The 21,249-nt window shown below is 36.7% G+C and overlaps 1 protein-coding gene and 1 pseudogene across 1 annotated transcript; one reads left to right on the top strand and one right to left on the bottom strand.

The window, feature by feature from the left end:
* The first annotated feature begins 784 nt into the window (after nt 1-784).
* Nucleotides 785-1,999, top strand: LOC120266459 (2-oxoglutarate-dependent dioxygenase DAO-like). Its single transcript, XM_039274086.1, has 2 exons — nt 785-1,520; nt 1,596-1,999. Exons 1-2 carry the CDS (start codon nt 831-833, stop codon nt 1,833-1,835), a joined length of 930 nt encoding a protein of 309 aa, XP_039130020.1. The 5' UTR covers nt 785-830; the 3' UTR covers nt 1,836-1,999.
* LOC120267258 lies at nt 1,982-3,484 on the bottom strand (annotated as a pseudogene).
* Between the last annotated feature and the right edge of the window lie 17,765 nt (nt 3,485-21,249).

Raw genomic sequence — 21,249 nt, 5'->3', positions numbered from 1 at the left:
CTTATACTATAAGTTATTAATTTAAAATTAATGTTATACCCACCTCGGGTTAGCAAACCCCACCTGCGGGGTTAGCTTCGGGACACCAATTCGGGACATATAGCATTATTGATTGAAAAAAAAAAACTTATATTATAAGTTATTAATTTAATTAAAATATAAAATTATAAATATAAATTTTATAAAATAATAGAAAAAAACATAATTTAAAAAAATTAAAAACAGAAATAGAAAGATATAAACTTAAATCAAAAGTTATTAACTTAATTAAAATATAAAATTATAAATATAAATTTTATAAAAATAAAAATAGAAAAAAAACAGAATTAAAAAAAATAAATAAAAAAATCGCTACTACAGTGGCTTACAATATCTTGCCCACTCACTATAGCTAATTTCTGATTTAGCGCAAAATTTGACACTCCGTTGGAGGCCATTTTATGCCAAATCAACAATATTGCACCAAAAATGTATGTTAGTTGGAGATGGCCTAAGTACATGTATTATAAAGTAAAGAATGTAGTCTTTGTTTTTTTTTCTTCAAATCAATCAAACCACAAAGTTTACTTTTATAATTTTTCAAAAAAATTATTAAATTAAAATTGTATATATATATGCAATTTTTTTAATACTTATTAACTATATTTATTTTAAAAAAATTAATATTTTTGAAAATAATTTAAATTTGATTGAAACGTGTTCCTTATCCTCAACCGACACAAAAAGAAGTCGACATTAAAATTAGCAAAGTTCTAAGTTCTTGTTGTCAGCAAAATCAAACAAAAACTGGGGCCCACCTTGTCTTCGCTCCAAAACCTTCCGTATACGCAATGAAACTCGAACAAAAAAGCTCCAATGACAAAACTGCTGACATCAAAATGGCCGAAATCCCAACCATCGATTTCACAAACTTCCCTTCCGACGAACCCAAGCTCCGGCAAGCCTGCGAGAACCTCGGCTGCTTTCGCGTCATCGGCCATGGCATCCCAGCCTCACTGCGCGACGACATGAAGTCCGCCGTGCGCTCCCTCTTCCACCTCCCCGACCACATCAAGCGCCTCAACACCGACGTCATTCATGGCAGCGGCTACGTCGCTCCTTCCCCTGTCAACCCTCTCTACGAAGCCTTCGGCCTCTACGACGCCTCCTCCTCTCTTGACATCCTCTCCTTCTGCTCCAATCTCCAAGCTTCCCCTTTCCAACAACACACCATTGCAACATACTCCTCTAAGCTCCATGCTTTGGTTGTCGATATAGCAAACAAGATAGCAACGAGTATTGGAGTTCCTCACTATTCTTTTGAGCATTGGCCTTGCCAGTTTCGCCTCAACAAGTACTCTTTCACCGAAGGAACAATTGGCTCTTCTGGTGTTCAGATTCATACTGACACTAGTTTCCTCACTGTTCTCCAAGAGGATGATTCTGTTGGTGGCCTTGAGATCATGGATCAAATTGGTACTTTTGTTCCAGTTCATCCTGTTCCTGATTCCTTCCTTGTCAATATCGGTGACATGGCAAAGGTTCAATCTTTTTTCTCTGTCTGCTTTTAGTGTTTTGAGATTTTTTTTTCATATATGTGGATGGTTTTGGTGAAGTTGTGGAGCAATGGAAGACTGCATAACTTGATGCATAGAGTGCAGTGCAAGGAGACAGCTGAGAGGATTTCAATTGCTCTATTCTTGCTTGGGCCAAAGGATGCTCCGGTAGAGCCGCCGCCGGAGCTGGTGGACTCGGAGCACCCGCGTTTGTACAAATCTATCACTGTTGAAAACTACCGGAGGCTCTGGTTTCCCTCTTCACGCGCTGGTGAAAGCCTCTCCCATTTACTGCTCTAGTTGAAGGATGATAAAAAAAATTTAGATGATTTTGGTTTTACTTGTCAATCGGATGAAAGCTTGAATAATCATTCTGAATCTTTGGCTAAATCTCTGTGTAGAAGATATCTGAATATTGATTTGTACGGTGACCATTTAATATGCTTTTCAAGACTTCCTTTGAAGCTTCTTTGTATTTATTTCTGTCTTGTTTCTGGCATGCAGTTGCAGATTGTCTCTTTGATGTTAGATAACTCTAAATTTGCATCTTTTGCATAGTGATATAAAAGTTTTGGCATGGTGATTTTGTTCCCTTTTCTAATTGAGACATTTGCTTAAGGACTCTTGTTTTGCTAGTTTGAGCTCTTGTAGCACATTTTTGGATGTATATACTCGAACCTAAACATACAATGCAGCTAGATTTAGAGAGCTTGACAGAGAGTTTAGTTAATTCAGAAAATGGCACGAACACGTACTCCGGGATCTGAATGTGCTCCTAAGGAAAGAGCAAAATGAACTAGTGGCTCAGGATGATCAATTGTGTACTTGTGCTTGTTATTTGATTTTGTGAATTTCATTGTTGGTGAGAATATTACACGTAGCCACTGCAAAAATGAATAAGTAAACAAGAGTTGAGTAATTGCAATAGTAGCATAAACAGAAGTATGCTTATGGAACATACTAGCGCTGAATGATGAGGTTGGCATCTTAATATTGAGCTTTGAATATCATAAGCGTTTACTGAACATCCACCGATATTGTATACTGCCAAAATGTTCATTCAAACACAAACTTGTATGATGTTTATTGATGACACTGTTATTTTAATGAAGAGTGATCACTGTTTGGTTACCTTTAGGATTGATAATGTGCTGCTTTTCATATTGTTTTGATGAGTATGCTAAAAATGGCTACAGAATCTCAGAACAAGTTGAAGTTACTTTGAGAACAATCTCTGTACAAGTCCATGCTGGCTTAAAGAGATAACGAGATTACCGTACATGCATAACCAAAGCATTGTGAATGTTTATCCAGAATGCAAGTTGCTCATCATGTTTCATCTTGTTAGGATTGACAGTTTCAAGTTGCTGTATAAGGGATCTAGTACAAAGAACACAGAATAGAATGCATACTAATTAATTAAGCAGCACTGACATGAAGATGTATGACACCAATGACGGATTTGAGTTTTGTACCAAGTACCTGAATATATTTAGCATCTTAGAGGCATAATCAAATCTCTCACCGTCTACACTTATCTTTGGAACTTCAATCATGCTAATGCATGAGCTAGACTTATCTGTCACTGATTCAAACCGCAATGGGCTAGATGTGACATCATAGTTGCATTGAGGGCTCCAATTATCACTTAGATTTTGTGGTGAGAATGAACTTGAAGGGGATGCTGACGGAGTTGCTGAGTTGAATAGCTGAGTCTGTCGTATAGGTGGATTTGAGAGTTTGCAGTAGATAGCTGCAACACATCTCAAAATATCTTCGGAAAGTCTGCAAGATTTGTCAGCTAGATTATCTATGAGAGTAGAAGTACCCAGATGATCTGCAAGGGTTCGACGCGCAGAAAAGCTTCTCTTTATATCCTGCATGTTGTTCAGTATAAATTTATCAGAGTTCAATGCAACAGTTGTTTTACAATCTTCAGGGCAATTCATATCACTAAAGTGAGACCACAACAGAAATCAAACTTCATGGAAAAATGAGCGTACAATCTTAGCTTCTCTGCATAAGGGTTGTCCTTCCATACTCTTTTTTTTTTTCTGTCTATCATTAACAATTGATTATTCCACTTAAATGTTAAATTAATATTTGGAAAATACCTTTTTGCCCCCCACACTAATATCCCTTGCGCATTTTGTTCTATTGGGTAACTTCAGGTGTGTAAATATAGTATGCAAATGAATGTATATTTAAATTTTAAATTTATTTTAAAATGGTTATAACTTGAGCCATAAAAAATTATACCAAAAAATAGGAGTAAGCAAAACTGGGTATCCAATTTTTCTGATTGGCAAAAAGTTGAGCCATATCCGGCCTAGTTTAAACTGGATTTCAAAAACTAAATACTTGGTTTAAACCAGATCGATATCGATATCTAGATCCAAATTTAAATTTTATCCGCCTTATGAAATTTTTTTTATATAATAGCATTATTAAAATCTTATATTATTTTCTGCACAATAAAAATAATAAAACAGTTTTACCAATCTTAAGCTATACAAAAAAAATCAAGTATTTTAAGAAGCATCACCTATAGAGACGACACGGATGATAAAGAACTAGAAGAGATGAATTAAAAGAAAAAAGAACATACGTTAAAGATATTGGAGCGGGGAATTGGTTTTTTTTTAATTAATTTTTTAATCCCTATAAAAATTAAATTTATTATATATGTAGATGTTATATATATATATATATATATATATTAAATTAATTAGATTAGGGTTTTGGAATTTTTTTTAACTACTTTAAACTCTTGCAAAATTAAATTTATTAATGTACACATGACTCTTAAAGAGCTTAGATTATGAATCTGGATTTTTTTTTACTTTTAGCTAATGTATAATGTAAATTATTTAATATATATATATATTAGAATGTATCCGGATACTCAGTTTTTGTTTTTTCCCATTTTTATCCGATCCTGTTTTCATCTTAAAAATTCGTCATTTTTGTATTGGATACCATAAAATTCGGATTAAAAAACAGGTTCGGATCATCCCTAATAATAATAATAATAATAATAATAATAATAATATTATTATTATTATTATTATTATTATTTCTATTATTATTTCTAAACTTTGGATACGGATGTGCTTAACTTCTATTTTCAAGCGAATTTTAGCATTTTCACCACTATTATTAGGGGCGGATCAAGGGTAAGGATAAGCCCCTAAAGCAATGACTTTCGCCCTCCTAATTTTTGGAAGACTCACTATAAATTATAAAAAATTAAAATTTTTTTACAGCCTCATAATTATACTCACAAAAATAATTATTTATTATAATAAATTAAGTGTTAAATTTCTTAATTCAATATTTAATATATTTTTTTTTTTGAAAAGATGGATAAACCACTTCAATTACACTGAAAGCAGCAAACATAGGACACCCAATGCGACAAAGCCACTCACACTATAAGAAGTGATACAAGGACTACCAAAAACAGACCACCTAAGGATACAAGGCCATCCTCTTGATCATACAAAATACAAAGACTATCCCGCAGCTAGATCAGGTGCCTCCTCGACAGCAGCGTCCTCCCTAGTCGAGTGCCCTCTCGAACCAAGAAACTCAAGGCTGCTCCCAACAATAGCCATGGTATCTTCAAGTTTCCCCTTGGCGCTATCTTGCTCCTGAAATGGGTCCTCCCCTCCGAGCATTGTCAGACTACTGACACTGACCACCTGTGGCTTAATCATCCTAGGTGTATTACAATCCTCCTCCAAGCTAGGCCTAAAGCATGCCAAATTGCATTGGAAGGTAGACATATAGGTACCCATCCTCGGCCCATTGAGCAGATCAGAGCCAACCTTCGGCTCGACCTTCCCCTTGCTAACTTTGGTCAACAAAGCGGCGTGGGAACCAAACTCCACCCCCACCAAGGGTATCTCCCTTACATTTAGAACATGTGGGCCATCCAATAGAGCCAAGACCACGAATGGCCAAACAACAATTAGAAGTGGAACCAAAGACCAACCCACTTCAGGAATCAGAGAAGAATCCACAAAATCAAGACTGAAAATAACACAAGAAGCAGCTTGGCCCATCATTAAATTCGGCACAAAAACAATCGAAAATGGATCTCCAAACTACTCAAATGCCACGTAGGCAACCTGCGACCCCAAGATCTCGTGGTCAAAAACCTCAACCAGCTGCTGGGAGCCACCTGTCGGCCTCACAGGATTCTACAGAGGTATCGCACTCTCGACACGTCGCTGCTTCGAGATCTGCGACCACGCCTCATCCCAACGCTTCGATCAACTTCACTCGGGGAACCGATCCCGCTTCCAACCGTCGGTCCGACTATCGTCACCACCAGCTGCGACCGACGCCACCCGAGCAGAGCATAACTAGAGAAGTACTTCTCCAGCACTGTCGGAGCAAGGCTCCACCACCTCAGCCAGATCACAAGGTATCGCCGAGCCGCCATCGTGGGAGCGAAGCTCAACCACCTCCGGCGGCATCCCCAACAATCCTAAGACCCTGCTGCCCACTGCCTTGTCCTAGTCGATCGTATCACTATCAACTGTCACTCCGGTCGTCGCTACCTAAGCAAGGCACAACTGCATAAGCACTTCTCCATCACTATGGGAGCAAAGCTATACCAACTATGTCCGATCACAAGACATCGCCGAGCTTCCGTCATGGAAGCAGAGCTCAACCACCTCCGGCGGCTTTCCCGGCAAACCTAAAGCACCGCTGCCAACCACCTTGCCCTATTTGACCATATCACTATCTGCCATCAATTGCATGCCACAGATCTGCACCTCCCAACCAACCGCACCACTTTGAACATTGATCAAACTACCGGTCCGACATCTCAGCAACTGAGTGTGTCTCTGATTGATACCAGCATGAGTGCACCGCCTCAAAACTACTCCGGCATGGGAGGCCCACTCCATCACCACCTCAAGTGGCCTGTCCTCCATTCCGCCATCAAGGAGACCAAGATCCATACTGGTGTGGGAGGCCCGCTCCACCACAGCCTCAACTGGACCATCCTTCACCCTCACCTCGCGGGAGCCAAGCTCCATCGCCACACACTTCCCAAGAAAAACATCTACAACCTCTATCAGCTCCAAGTTGGTCTCCCCACCGTCTTCTTCAATCCCTTGAAAAGCTTCAACACTCGACTCTGATGACGTACGCTCCACCCCAAACAGCGAATCCAAGGATGAAGCGTACTCACCCTCATCGTCTTCCTCACCAACATCCTCAAAGTGAGGAGGGGAGAGATAAAGCCACAAAGACCGACCGGTCATTTCGGTCGAAGGTGAGACGTATGTTTCCGTTCATCTCTTCCTCACTTCTCTACTTTGTCCTCTGGCTCCATTAATATTTAATCATTTGTAAATAATTTCAAGTACGTGTTTTTAAAATTTAAAATAATAATTTAAGTTTTTAAATATTTTAATTTAACACTTACTCAATGTCATATTTTCTCTCAACAAACTTTTTTAATTTTTTTTTTTCCAATCTTATTTAGTAAAGTGTATTAATAGTAGTAATTTTTTTTGCCACAACTAATCTAATATTCATCTTTTTAATTATAAGTCAAAAGTTTTGTTATTGTTGTTATTATATTTTTCTTTATTATGTTTTTCTTATTGAGTTATTAATTACAAAGTTAAAAATACACTCATCTAATATTTAAATGTTAAAGTAAGAAAGTGCACGGTCAAGTCGCAAGGAATCTCAAAAGTTTTCAGCCAAAACTTTAATGTAGACAATATTATAATAATAAAATATTTATAATATAATATATTAAATTAAATTATTTTTTTTAAATAATGTTTTTATCTTATCTCATAATAGATATTAAAATTAAATTTTTTACGTATTTATTCATTTTTATAAATTAATATTTTTTAAAATCGATAAATATCTTATTTTTAATATAAGAGATTTTTTTCCATAAATAGAAAGTTCAACACAAGTTTTTCATTAATGATAAATATTTTTAAAAGAACTTTTCATACGGCAGAGATTCCATGTTTTCATAAATAAATAGGTTTTTTTTTAAATATGTAATTATTACATCTTTTAACAATCGATATAATAGCTTTGTTTGGTATAAATTATTAAATTTTTTTTTATAATAACGTGGAAGGATTCATGCAACAATTAAAGTAACAGAAGTCATTTGGCAAGAACGTAGTATAAAATGTCTGAAATCTTGTAAAAAGACAAGCAAGTGTAATTTTCAGAAGATAGATCAACACTTTTGGTTTGCATACTCTATATCTAATGATCTACCAAGTCAAAAAAATAATTTAGAGGTAAAAAAGTTCTACAAGGAAAGCAAGTATAAACTAGTTTTTCTTTTTTAAATAGAACCAATTATCAAATTTTTTTATAGGAAATTGTCAAAAAAAACTCCTAAGTTTGTAATATTACCAAAAACAGCCCCTTAATTTGGTAATCCCTAAAAACCCCTTCCTTTAATTTTAAACTCAATATTTTCCAAAACCCCAAACCATGTAACGGTGGTTAATGGAGTTAGTTTAAAATTTTATGGATGAAATTGCCCTTGCATGGGAAGTCGTGGCACTGTAATCATTTCGGCAGTTTAATAGGAAGTGGGGGGTTTTTCTTAGGGTAATCCCAAGAGACGACTTTACTGGAGCCGTATACTTATTTTTTCTCAACTCGCGTCTTCAGCTTTTCCTTTTCCGAAGTTGTCTCTACAGGTACATCCTCTATAATTTCAGCTTTTCCCTTTCTACCGGTGTCTCGAAGGAGAAGTCCCGCGCAAGTATTCGGCATTTCATCAGTTTGCAATCTAAGGTATTGAAGAAGTTGTGATTATGGTTTTATGTTAACTATTCTGTTACAAAGAAAGATTTTTTGGTTTTGTTTTGTGGTTCTGTTTTTATTAGAAGATATTAATGTCTGTAGAGGGATTTCTCGGCTGGGGTTTTGCTAGTCTGTAGGGAGATTTCTCGGCTAGGGTTTTGTTTTGTTTTACATTTTCGTCTGTGTATACGATCAAAATTGTTTTTCAATTGTTATGATTTCTGTAATGTTTATAATGTACGTTTCCCCTTTCATTTGATATGGTTGCAGTTTTACAAATGAGGTTTCCGTTTAAAAAATGAGTTTTAGTTTAAAAATGTATGCCTCCATTTAAATATTATTGTCAATGCTTAAGAATCTAGGTCTTTATTTAACAAGCGATATCTCTGTTTAAGAATTGAGAGGTTACCATTTAAAACCTTATATTTCCGCTTAAAAATTTGTGAATACTGCTGAATGTGTTGTTATTGTCACAGGCTTGTGATTATGGCGGTCAACCTAGTTAATGGGTGATGCTACTTGACACCGGTAGTGGAGACCTTGGCTGAATTGAAAGTGCACATAACCCCTCGACACTAGGAGATCATCCGAAGGACACCGTTTGCAGCATTTACTGAGTTGGAAGCTGTATTCCAAGAGAGGGCCCTTCTTTATTCTCTATTACAAAGGTACGATGGCCGCACCAATAAATTCAGGATCGGGGAAAGCCTGCTGAGTTCAGGCCTGAAGATGTGGCCCTCATTCTTAGTCTGTGTTACGATGAAGACGTAGTCGTGTTTCAGAAGAAGAAAAAACAGAGACTCCATCAAGAGAACTCTTAAGCAACTTGTTCGACTGAGGGGAGAAGAAGAAAATTTTGTCAAACAATTGATGGTGTACCTCATGGGTACAATCCTCTTCTCGAATACCTCATACTTGGTTCCGAATTGGATCGTTGATTATATCGATGATCTACCAGGCATGGGGCGATATGTTTGGGCGCAGGTGATGCACAAGTGCCTTATGGAGGACATTCCATAAGCAGCCGCTCGAGTACAAGATAGATGCGTAGGGAAGAAGACCAACATAGGGTATATAAAGGGTTGCTCGGTCGCGCTGAACATCTGGTTTTACGAGCTGACCGGAACCAGAAAAAAAGTCTATTTCGGCAAGACCCCAAGGATGCTATGCTATGGTGAAAATAGTCACCGGAAGCAAGCGACGATAGAAACCAGTTTGTCATCTCTCGAAGGAAAAGAGATAATAAATCATGAACAATATGTTTAACAATAGTAGTTAAAGTTTAAATATAGTATCTAGCGTTTAACAGTATTTATTTTCTTTTTAAAATTATTCTTTAGAGTTTAAACAATATGTTTTATGTTTAAAAACATGCGATACCGTTTAAATATATTAGTTAAATTTTAAATATATTTGTTATTGTTTAAACTGAATGATTTCACTGAGATTGTTTGGTTTCATATGTTAGTTTCTTGAGCTGGTCCCGACGAATGTTGACGAAGATATATTTGTTCAGGCCAACCGCCGGGTGGATGCTATTGCTCCGGAACCACTTGCTCGAAGGCAAGATGAGAGGCCAACCTCTTCCATGCGCGCTTGATGTCGTTCTCCTACTTCTAGCCCAACGCACGCATGCATTCCTCGACGCTTGAGAAGTCCTCCCCTACCCCGCCCGATTGCAATACCCCACCCCCTCGACCACTATAATGATAGTGCCCCCGATCACCACAGCCCCCCGACCGTGGCAGCCCCCGGACGGTACTAGGTGACGATGTCACTGCAACTCTTTTGCGGGCATTACCAGATATTGATTACGGAGTTCCCTCGGCTTGTCGCTCAGGTTGAGGCATTGGAAGGATGGTTACAATCGACTGATCCGCCCCTCCAAACAAATGAAGCACCCGGGACGAATGAGGCGTCGGAATTTGATGACGACGACTTCATCGGGATGACCATTCCGAGACCACCACGTTTGAAGAGACTTGCAAAAAAGAGGAAAACAATAATATCTCTATATCCACCACCGGCTGACGATGAAACAACATCACTACCATTGGCGCGTGATACTGTTATTGAGTCTGTCGCCATTGATGGCATGCCTGTCACGGTGGAGAAGATCGTAGATGATGTTGCCATTACCATAGTGCGACATCGAAGGTGGACACAATCCCTGAAGAACAAGAACCAGCTAAGGGTGTGTCTCCCGTTGATGCTGTTGCCGTGGTCGCGGCTGAGAAAATCGTTGATTGCCGATAATGGCGCATCGCAGGCAGACATAATCCCACAACAACAAGAAGCATATAAGGATATGTCTTGGATTGATGTTGTCGTCGTGCCCGCATCGAAGGAAGATATTGCTGGTGGTAAATACCAACAACCGTCAACAATAGTGCCGCATGATGATCCCAAAACAGCTGTTGACAAGTGGCAAGGGAACGTCAACAAAAAATAACGGGAGATATGATCTTTGCCAACGAATAATATGAAGAAGTTCGGAAAGACTTTATTCCGAAGAAGAAAAAATACCTTGGACAATCACGACTCAACAAATTCGAGCAAGAGTTGATAAAGATCTTCCTCAACTACTATATGGACAAGTAAGTTTGAAGAATTTATGTTATTGTTTAAATTTATATGTTAACCTTTAATTCATGTAGTTACTGTTTTAATATTTGCAATATCATTTAAATATTTGCGATATCATTTAAATATTTACAATATCGTTTAATTATATCTATTACTGTTTAACCGCAGCACTGTCGTCTCGATGAATGACTCTCTCAGCACCACACGGTCCAGACTATTTACGCTACTTGGCGGGAAGGAGATGGTGGCAGACGATGTGATGGACGCTTTCGTATGCGTAATACAAAAGTCGCTGAGCAGAGTACCATACCCTTATAAAAAGTGCACCTCCATCACACGACCACTGGTGGTGTTTATGTCAAAGCAGGAAGACACGTCTAACATGACTTTCGCTATGATCGGAGATGCCGCGTGCAATTTGCATGATGTTGACATTGTCATCCTCCCATAATCATGAATGGCCATTTCCATGTCGTGGTTCTTGACAATAACAAACAAGAATACATGCATTATTCTTCATGCCAAAGTGAGGAGTACGATAAAGACACGTTAGAAATCGTAAGTTCTTTGATAAATAGAGTTTGACTAATAGTGTTTGGTAAATAATCGGTATTCTAATATCAAATTGTATACCTCGACAGCAGAGACTATTCGACACTTGTATCGATATGGAGTTTGGCGAGACGGTGACCACAAAGTACCCACTAGTTCACGACATTGAAACCCCACGACAAAAAAATAGGAAGTGTCAACTACGTCGTCTATGTCATGCGGTTATTTTTCAATGTAAATTTACTAGTCTGTATACTTATGTAATTGACGTTCTTTGTTTAACTTTGAATTTTATTGTTTAAATATCAGTGTTTATGTTTAAACAAACAATGTCTCTATTTAAATATATGTGTTATCTGTTAAGAATAAGAGTTTCTCTGTTTAAATATCAAAAGTTGGGACTCAATTAAGTTTTTTTCTTTTTAAAAATTTGTTTAATTACAATGCCTTGTCGGCGACATTTTCATTGATAGATCTACAATTGTGACCGGAGCCATGGCAGTGGCTGCAATGTAACTCGCAGACCTCTAACACTTGCGACTCAATCCTCTTTCGTCTAGAACGCCCAGGTTGCCTTCTCATCATAGGCGGTCACAAACGCAGTTCACAATTTCTGGCCGTAGGCTTGTCATCGCCGGGTATGGGGAATATAGCTTCCTTATACACTAGTTTGTAATTGTCGACGGTGAAGTAGCCGCTAATAAATCGATGAACATTGGTGTCTTTTTGCATTATTGCAGCGCAAGTGTGTTTGCACGGGATACCATAAACTTGCCATTTACGACATGAGCAAGTTCTATTGGCAAGATCTACAAAGTTGCTGCACAGGTCAATCACTTCATAACGATCATCGACACAATGCCCAACAAGAAGATTTTGGCTGTCCTCAACAAGTATCTCTACCTTCGAATGTCTGTCCGGGTATAACTAGGTCTCCCATTTGTTCGCTTGCTCACGGTGGTTGCATAACATGCGCATCAACTTGAACCTATACAACGTAGAACACGAACATATTTAAACAAAGACGCTGATATTTAAACAGTAACAATTATGTTTAAATGGTAGGAGAATTATTTAAGCAAAGAGTAAGAAAGTTAAACACAGACAAACATTTTTATACAATAATGAAATTAATTTAAAGGATAAGAACAAATCTTAAGCATTAAATAAAATCGACATTCGAATACTTTATGGAATTGACCATTTTTGTCACAGGTAAATGCCGAGCTTCTTTGATCCACGCATTGATTGACTCCGCAATATTTCAATACATCTCATCCCAACGTTCACCTCTGAAGAGATAATAAGACCAATGTGCCATATCCGATTTATTAATCAACCAGTGATGGGCTGCGGGTGATGTGACCTGCAGTTCATTCACGGTATCATTGAATTCTTTAGCCGTTGATGCCCACCCAATGTGAAAGTATATAGACCAGTAGTCCTCCCTTAATGCCTTCCCAAGTCGGACGTTAGCTTTCATAAAATTTGACTCCAAGTGTTAAAGACAATTTGCACAATAATGAAATTAATTTAAAGGATAAGAACAAATCTTAAGCGTTAAATAAAATCGACATTCGAATACTTTATGGAGTCGACTATTTTTGTCACTGGTAAATGCCGAGCTTCTTTGATCCACATATTGAATGACTCCACAACATTTCAATACATCTTATCCCAACGTTCACCTCGGAAGAGATAATTTGACCAATGTGCCATATCCGATTTATTAATCAACCAGTGATGGGCTACGGGTGATGTGGCCTGGAGTTCATTCACGGTATCATCGAATTCTTTAGCTGTTGATGCCCACCCAATATAAAAGTATATAGACCAGTAGTCCTTCCTCAATGGCTTCCCAAGTCTGACGTTGGCTTTCATAAAATTTGACTCCAAGTGTCGAAGACAGTATGCATGTGGGGAAGAAGAGAAGACTCTCACAATAGCGTTCACAAGGCCCTTGGACCAGTCCGATACGAATGTAATTATCTCTTATAATCTCCTTCATCGTATAAAGCATCACCTAACTTGGAAATGAACCAAGTCCAATTGGCATCAGTCTCATTCTCGACAATACCGAAGGCGACGTGGAAAAAACCATTGTTTTCATCTTTGCCTGTGGCACCTAATAGAGTACCCAGATACTTTCCAAGAAAGTTGATACCATTAAATAATAGCAGCGGCCAGTAAGCTTTCTTGAATCCCACAATACACGCACTGAAAGAAAAGAATGCACATTTAAAACGCTCACCGTCTCTTTCGACAATCGCAATGCTGCCAGGGTTCGTCTCAACCACCTTATCCATGAACCAAAGCAACAAATCATAGCTGGAGATGCCGCTGCCGTCGAGGATCACCCGAGCATGCTTTTTTCCCAACCAAGTCTGCTTGTATGGAATGTGGACACCATGTTCCCGTAGCATGTCTTTCTGAATGTCGATGGTCTTGTACAAGGGCCGGTCCTAGAGCTTCTGAATCACTCGTGTGCTTACCATTTTTTAAATGCTTTCAGATGTGATACCGATCCTATTCCACCACCGCAAGTGTGTGACGGGTTGATTGTCTTGATTTTGAAAGTATTTTTATTATATTCTTTTGATGCATGAAGACGCCATTGACAACCATCGGCAGCGCATTCCACAGTCACCCAGTGTTTTTCATTCTTTATGAATTTTAAGTCAAAATTCCGTTTGATTGTAAAATTTCAAAGTGCATCCCTGAAATGTTCAACGCCTTCAAAATGTTGTTCGATATCCAACGACAACACTTTAGATTAATTTGACGAGGAAGGAAGGCATCCCACACTGTTAGGGTCACAATGGGGTGGTATCGGAGAGCTCGCAGAATCCGAATTTCTACCAACACTTCAATTTAAACGACAACGATCAATATGTTAAACATAGACATAAAGTTTTTAAATGATAAATTAAAATTTTAAACATTAATTCAAATATTTAAATAGAGACAAAATAAATTAAACGGAGAAGACAATGTTTAAATGGAAACGTAATATATTTAAACAGAGAATGGCATAGTTAAACAATAATGAACTTATGCAACTAGATAAACATAAAAAAGAAGAATCTTACAATAAGAAAAACTCATTTTCAGTAGGATACGACAATGTCACATCGTCTGTCTCAACAACAAGATCGACTACAACACATTTGAAGATGGAGTACACGTGGCACATCCGCTTGAAGTCAACATCATTTTCTACTAGACAAACTATTTTATATCCATCAGGTGTGATAAACTTCACCCTGACACGGGAAACATTGAGACCCCATCGTTCACATATCTCAGCTAACACCGATTCCCAAGAAGTCACCGCAGTGAACATTAGCACTCGTCCCTCCCCATTGTATCTAGCAATGCCACAAAAACTCTCCATAATAAGAACACAAATCAAACAAACCAAATAAGGAGAAGAAGAAGATGTAATGAGCCTTCTAAACTTTGTTTCACAAAAAGCAAGCAGAAAGGCAAAAAAAAGTGCACAATTATATGCATAAAGGTTAGACATGATGTGATTGGGCGGCATTCTTCCCTCCATAGGAAGGGTAAAAAAAAATTCCATAACATGGACCCACTTGAATTGGCCGATAGCGGGCAATCCCTAGAGACAATCATTACTGGCGCCGATTATACTTTTTCTCTTTCCCCCTCTTCAGTTTTTCTTTTAGGCTGGGCATCTTTGTCTCAAAGTTCTTCTGTTTCCACCATTGTCTCAAGTATTCGGCATTTCATTAGTTTGTAGTGTGAGGTATTAAAGTGATATTTTTATAAACGATTATGTTAGAAAAAGTGATTTTTTCGGTTTTGTTTTGTGGTCCTATTTTTATTGGATGATATTGAAGTCTGCAGGGAGATTTATCGGGTAAGGTTTGTTTTCATTTTCATTTTCATCTAGGGTTTTGTACACGATCGAATGAGATTTGGCAAGACCCTGAGGATGTTGTGCTACGGTGAAAATAGTTACCGGAAGCAAGCGATGATAGAAGCCATATTGCCATCGCTCGAAGGAGAGGAGATAATAAATCATGAGTCTCTGTTTAAATATCAATCGTTTATGTTTAAACGCTATGATTTATTATATACACTATTGGTTATATATTTAAATATTTGGATATTGTTTAAAAACATATGTAAACAGTTTAAATATTTAAGGTAACTGTTTAAAACTATTTGTTATTGTTTAAATTGAATGATTTCACTGACATTGTATTGTTTATCTACTTTAGTTTCATGAGCTGGTCGGGGCAAATGCGGATGATGAATCTTCATTCAGGCCATCCGCCGGGGGGATGCTATTGCTCCCTAACCACTGCCGCGAAGGCAGGATGAGAGGCCATCCTCACACGAATTCCTCGGTGCTAAGGAGGAGCCCCGCACTACCTCGCCCTGCCGAAACACCTCTTCCCCTGACGGCAATATCCCCTCCTACCAGAACAACCCCCCCATCGCATCAGCTCCACTGACAGCTATGGCCCCCCTTGGTGACGATGTTACGAGTGTCTGCTGCAGGCGTGCTAGGTTCTGATGGCCGAATTAATATGTAATTATGTAAAACAGAATTACCATTTAAATATCATTTTATCTTGTTTAAATATAATTTATTTTGTTTAAATATCATTGTCATTGTTTAATTTCTATGTTTCTCTGTTTAAACAACATTGACTCGCTGTGTAAATATCTTTTTTTGTTGTTTAGATTTCGTTGTCTCTGTTTAAATGCTAAGAGTTTTTATTTAACTTTTTGTTTATTTATAATACCATTTTTGTTTCTCAAAATGTTTAAGTAAAACATTAAGAGAGAATGTCTCTATTTACATATCAAAAGTTGACACTTAAATAAGTTTGTTTCTTTTAAAATATTTGTTCATTTACAATGCAATGTCGGACATCAGACACTTGCAAACGACCAATATGAAGATCTCGGCTTCCCTCAACAAGTATCTCCCATTTGTTTGCTCGCTCACGGCGGTTGCATAACATGTGAATTGACTTGAACCTGTACAACGTAGACCACGAACACTTAAACAAGATTTTGCAAAGACACTGATATTTAAATAGAGAAAATATTTTTAAATGAACACTATAAACACAAACAATGATGTTTGCACAGTAAGGAAAAGATTTTGAATGATAATAACAATTCTTAAGTGTTAAATATCAACTCCGTTTTAAAGGATGTGTCATGGTCATCATCCTCTGGAGAATACTCCGCAAGTGAAAACTTTCTCTTCCTAACCAAGTTGAAATGCCTACTTAATTGCTTACTCTTCAGGCAATAACGGGGGCTTTCTGACTTGAACAGGAAAAGAAAGTTTAACTTATTGTGTGATTGCAGCTGATTGATTCTCCAGAAGAAGATGATCATGACACATCCTTTAAGCAAATATCCTGGATACATGAAGAAGAAACTCATCCGAGAAGAAGTAGAGGGGGAGGAGGAGGAGGAGGGGGTGTCCAGCGGAAGGGTTCTTCCTTCTCATTTATAGTGTGAAGTCCACAAGTTGGTTGACGCTTCAAATCCGAGAAAAAAGGGAAACGCACGGGGGACCGAGCTTGACTGATAACAAGGAAAAATAAATATGCTTCCGATATTTATGTTAAATTTTAGAAAATTTAATGGTGTCATTAATTCTTGTGTGCGAGATACCATAAACTTGCCATCTGCGGCATGAGGTGGGACTGGAGCACTCGCAGAATCTGAATTCCACCCAAAACTTCAGTTTAAATGAAAACGATCAATATTTTAAGCATAGACATAAAGTGTTTAAATGATAAATTACAAATTTAAACGTTAAGTCAAATAGTTAAATAGAGAAAAAAATAAATTAAACGGAGAATACAATGTTTAAATGGAAACATAATATATTTACACATGGGCAGGCATAATTAAACAATAATTCACTTATACAACTAGATAAACATAAAAGAGAAGAACTTTATGACGAAAGGAACTCGTTTTCAGTAGGTTCGACAATGGCACATCGTCTGTCTCGACAACAAGATCAAGTACAACGCATTTGAAGATGGAGTACATGTGACACATCCGTTGGAAGTCAACTTCGTTTTCTATTGGATAAACCGTTTTATATCCATCGGGTGTGATAAACTTCACCCTGACATGGGAAACATCGAGACCCCATCGCTCACATATCTCAGTTAACACCGATTCCCAAGAAGTCAGCGCAGCGAATATTAGCACTCGTCCCTCCCTGTTGTATCTAGCAATACCACAAAAACTCTCCATAATATACCTGCAATTTTATAATACTCCCTCCCTTCCTCCCGCAGAATGATCAAGTGAGAGCAACAAAGAAATTTTCACTTTATCAGAAACCCGGCAGAACTCAAATCGAACAAACCAAATGAGGAGAAGAAGAAGAAGATGTGATGAGCCTTCTAAACTTTGTTTGACAAAAACCAAGCAGAAAGGAAAAAAAATGCAAAATTGTATGTATAAAGGTCGGACATGATGTGATTGGGCGGTTTTTTTCCCACCATTTTCAAGGGCAAAAATCAAATTTCATAACATGGACCCATTTGAAGTGAACGGTAAGGGGTAAAAGGGAACTTAAACAATAACGAAACGTTTGTCCTGGGTTTGCCAAAGTTGGAGGGGCTTTTTAAGAATATTTGAAATTTGCGAGGGGTAAACAATAATTTTCCCTAATATATTATTTTTCCATTAATTTGATAATAACATATCAAGTATTCATATATATATATATATATATATACATGATGTAAAAAAAAGTTGTTTGCCAAAATGGGAAATTTTTTCCTTCGAACTTTATTTAATGTGTATATTATTATAATATTGAAATATTATTATTTAAGATGTAAATGTTAAATTTATGAGATTAATTTTTTAAATAATGTTACATAGGTTTCCTTATCATAAACAAATCCATAAATATTTTTTATTAATTAAATTTCAGTTTATGAGATTAATATATTCTTAAAAGTAATACATTAAAATTAATTTCTATTAATTATTTATTGATTCAATGCTGATTTAAATTATGAGATTACTTTTTTTAAATATAGCTTAAATTTAATTTTTGTCTATGATTTTTTATATTATTAATATTTAATTTCTTAGATGAATATTTTTAAAATTAAGTTCTCAAGGTAAGTTATTTTATTTTATGATATATTAAACTTAAATTTTGCCCACTCATTAATGATTTGTATGTATAGTTTATGTATAAATATGAATTTCATATAAGTTTTTATATTTTTCTTACATTTTACTGATTTAAATTATAAGATTATTAGTTTTTTAAAATAACTTTTCAAAACATAGAGAAAAGAGTTGACAAGTAAAAAAAGATAAACAAGAAAAGAAAAATATCAGTCAGATGGGTTACCTTATGTATGGGCCCCTTTATTCTCATCTAGCCTTTAACAGGGTTGTCTAGTTAAAAATAAATGAAATAACAAATCAAATTTAATTTGTTTTTAGACTTGAAGAGATTGTGGGTTCATGGCTTTTGTTAGGGGCAAACCCCTAATATTAATTATGCCAGACTAAGTTATGGGAATATCCGATTAACAACAAGTGTGAATGAAAAATAAATGGGCATATGGAAGAAATTAATTTATTGATTTGAAAAAAAGAAAGAACTACATAAACACATAAATTTGATCAAGAATACAATAATGAAGCTAAAGAGAAGATGAGGTTGATGAGGACTAGAAAAGAATAATTGAAAAACAAAAATATTTTAAAGGGTTTTTAAAGGGATTGGATTAGGGAAGTGGATAATTTTTTTTTCGCCCCTGTAAAATTAAAAATTATATATATATAACTCTTAAATGTAATAGATTAGGGATTCTCAATTTTTTTAACTTTTAGCCCTTCAAAAATTAATTTAATTAATCTATATATATAACTATTAAAGAATTAGATTATGAATTTTTATTTTTATTTTTTAGCCTATGTAAAATTTAAATTAATATATATATATATATATATATATATATATATATATAAGAATATAATGAAAATCAGATGGGATTCGGTTACCCAGTTTTTATTTTCTCCCAAACCGGATCAATCCGGTTTTCATCTTAAAAATTGTACCAATCCGTTTTTTGGGATCGGGTAACAACAAGATTCGGGTCAAAAAAGTCAAATACGTGATCAGATCATCGGAGTTTTTTTTTTCTCATCTAAGTCTACTAATGCATTGGACTCAACAATGAGTTCATGGAAGTGGACCTCCAAATTTACGAGAATGTCTCTTGACTTTACTAAAATCCTCATTTGTCTCTCTTTTTTATTTTTAGCATTTTTAACCCCTCCAAAACTATTTTTACATAATAAAACAAACTTCTACTTTTTATCATACTTTTGCAATTTATTTGAATAAACCACTAAACTTCCCAATTACAGTAAAATCCTAGTAAATTTCATTTTTCATATATTTCCATGAATTTTTCCATATAAATCCAAATTCTGTCACATTTCACATTTGTTACATTTATTTTCAAAAATTTCCTTCCTTTTTCATGCATTTTTCTTTAAGCTCACCAAGACCTTAAGTTTCCAAGGAAGAACATCGATAATTCAATGACATCATACTTAATAAACTAATCCTAGTAGATAGCAATGGTGACCTAGCCACTGACTTCCCTTGTTATCAAATATAAAGTGGCCCTAATCAACTTCCTCCCTAAGGTGGGTGCATTGGCAAGGAATTATGAAGTGGATGCACCACCACCTTGGAGGCAAAGGTGGATGCATTGGCAAGGAAGTTTGATCTCCTCATGGGCTTAAGAAAGTCCAAGTTCAAGAAGGGGTCGTCTCATATAAAACATGTGAAGAAGGGCATACTATTTCTCAATGCCCTGTTGCGAGGACATTGATTGCTCCTATGGAGCAAGTGGACTTTGTGAGTGGTAGACTGATGCACTCCTACTAAAGCTAGATGGATGCTAGAATTACACAGGCAATGGTGGTTTTGGGCCAAGAGACATCCTAAAGTAGGTTATCCCAATGGTCACGGCGATAACCCCTAATCCCATACAAGGATTGGGTTGGAATCACTTAAGCCCAAATCCTCCTACGATCGCATTACAACTTGGAAAATCTCTAATTAGGGCCGATACTCAATACTTAGGTCCAGTCCTAATGGTTGGAGGGGTATGAAATACCTGATGATCCAGGCACATTCATACATGAATCTCAACAAAGCTAGGTGAGTCTAACACAAGGGCGATGGTCACGTACTAAGTACAACCTAGAAGTTGAATCATAGAGTTCTCATGCAAAACAACACATCAAAAAACACCAAGCTTGAACCACAAACCAAACACAAAGTACTAGAAGTAAATCACAACATCCATACAAGCAAGTTCATCCTAAGGTTCACTAGATGGGCGGTGACCTTGAGAGTCTAGTTCAAGATGAATAAAAGAGATATCACAAGATACATATAGAACATGAGAAAAACTAAAGAAACTCCCTTGAAATTTTAACTAGAAGGTGGTGATGAGAACTTGTCAGATCCGTGCAGGCAAGCTCCTTGATGTTTGCCTTTGAGTGTAACCTTCTTTTCCCTTTTATTTGCCCCTCATATCTATCTTCTCCCGCAGCCTTAAAGCTCTAAAAGATGATGATGGAGAAAGGGTGGCCAAAGACCCCGTCAATGATGCCCTAACCGTTCTTTTAAACTCCTCTCAGGATGGCATACGGTCTGGCTCATGGTCAGCAAATGGGCCGTGAGGTCCTCAATCATTCT

The sequence above is a fragment of the Dioscorea cayenensis genome, chromosome 8 (genome assembly GCF_009730915.1).
Source record: "Dioscorea cayenensis subsp. rotundata cultivar TDr96_F1 chromosome 8, TDr96_F1_v2_PseudoChromosome.rev07_lg8_w22 25.fasta, whole genome shotgun sequence".
Classification (NCBI taxonomy): Eukaryota; Viridiplantae; Streptophyta; class Magnoliopsida; order Dioscoreales; family Dioscoreaceae; genus Dioscorea; species Dioscorea cayenensis.
Note: the sequence above shows the minus strand (reverse complement) of the source record. Positions and strands in the feature narration are given on the sequence as shown.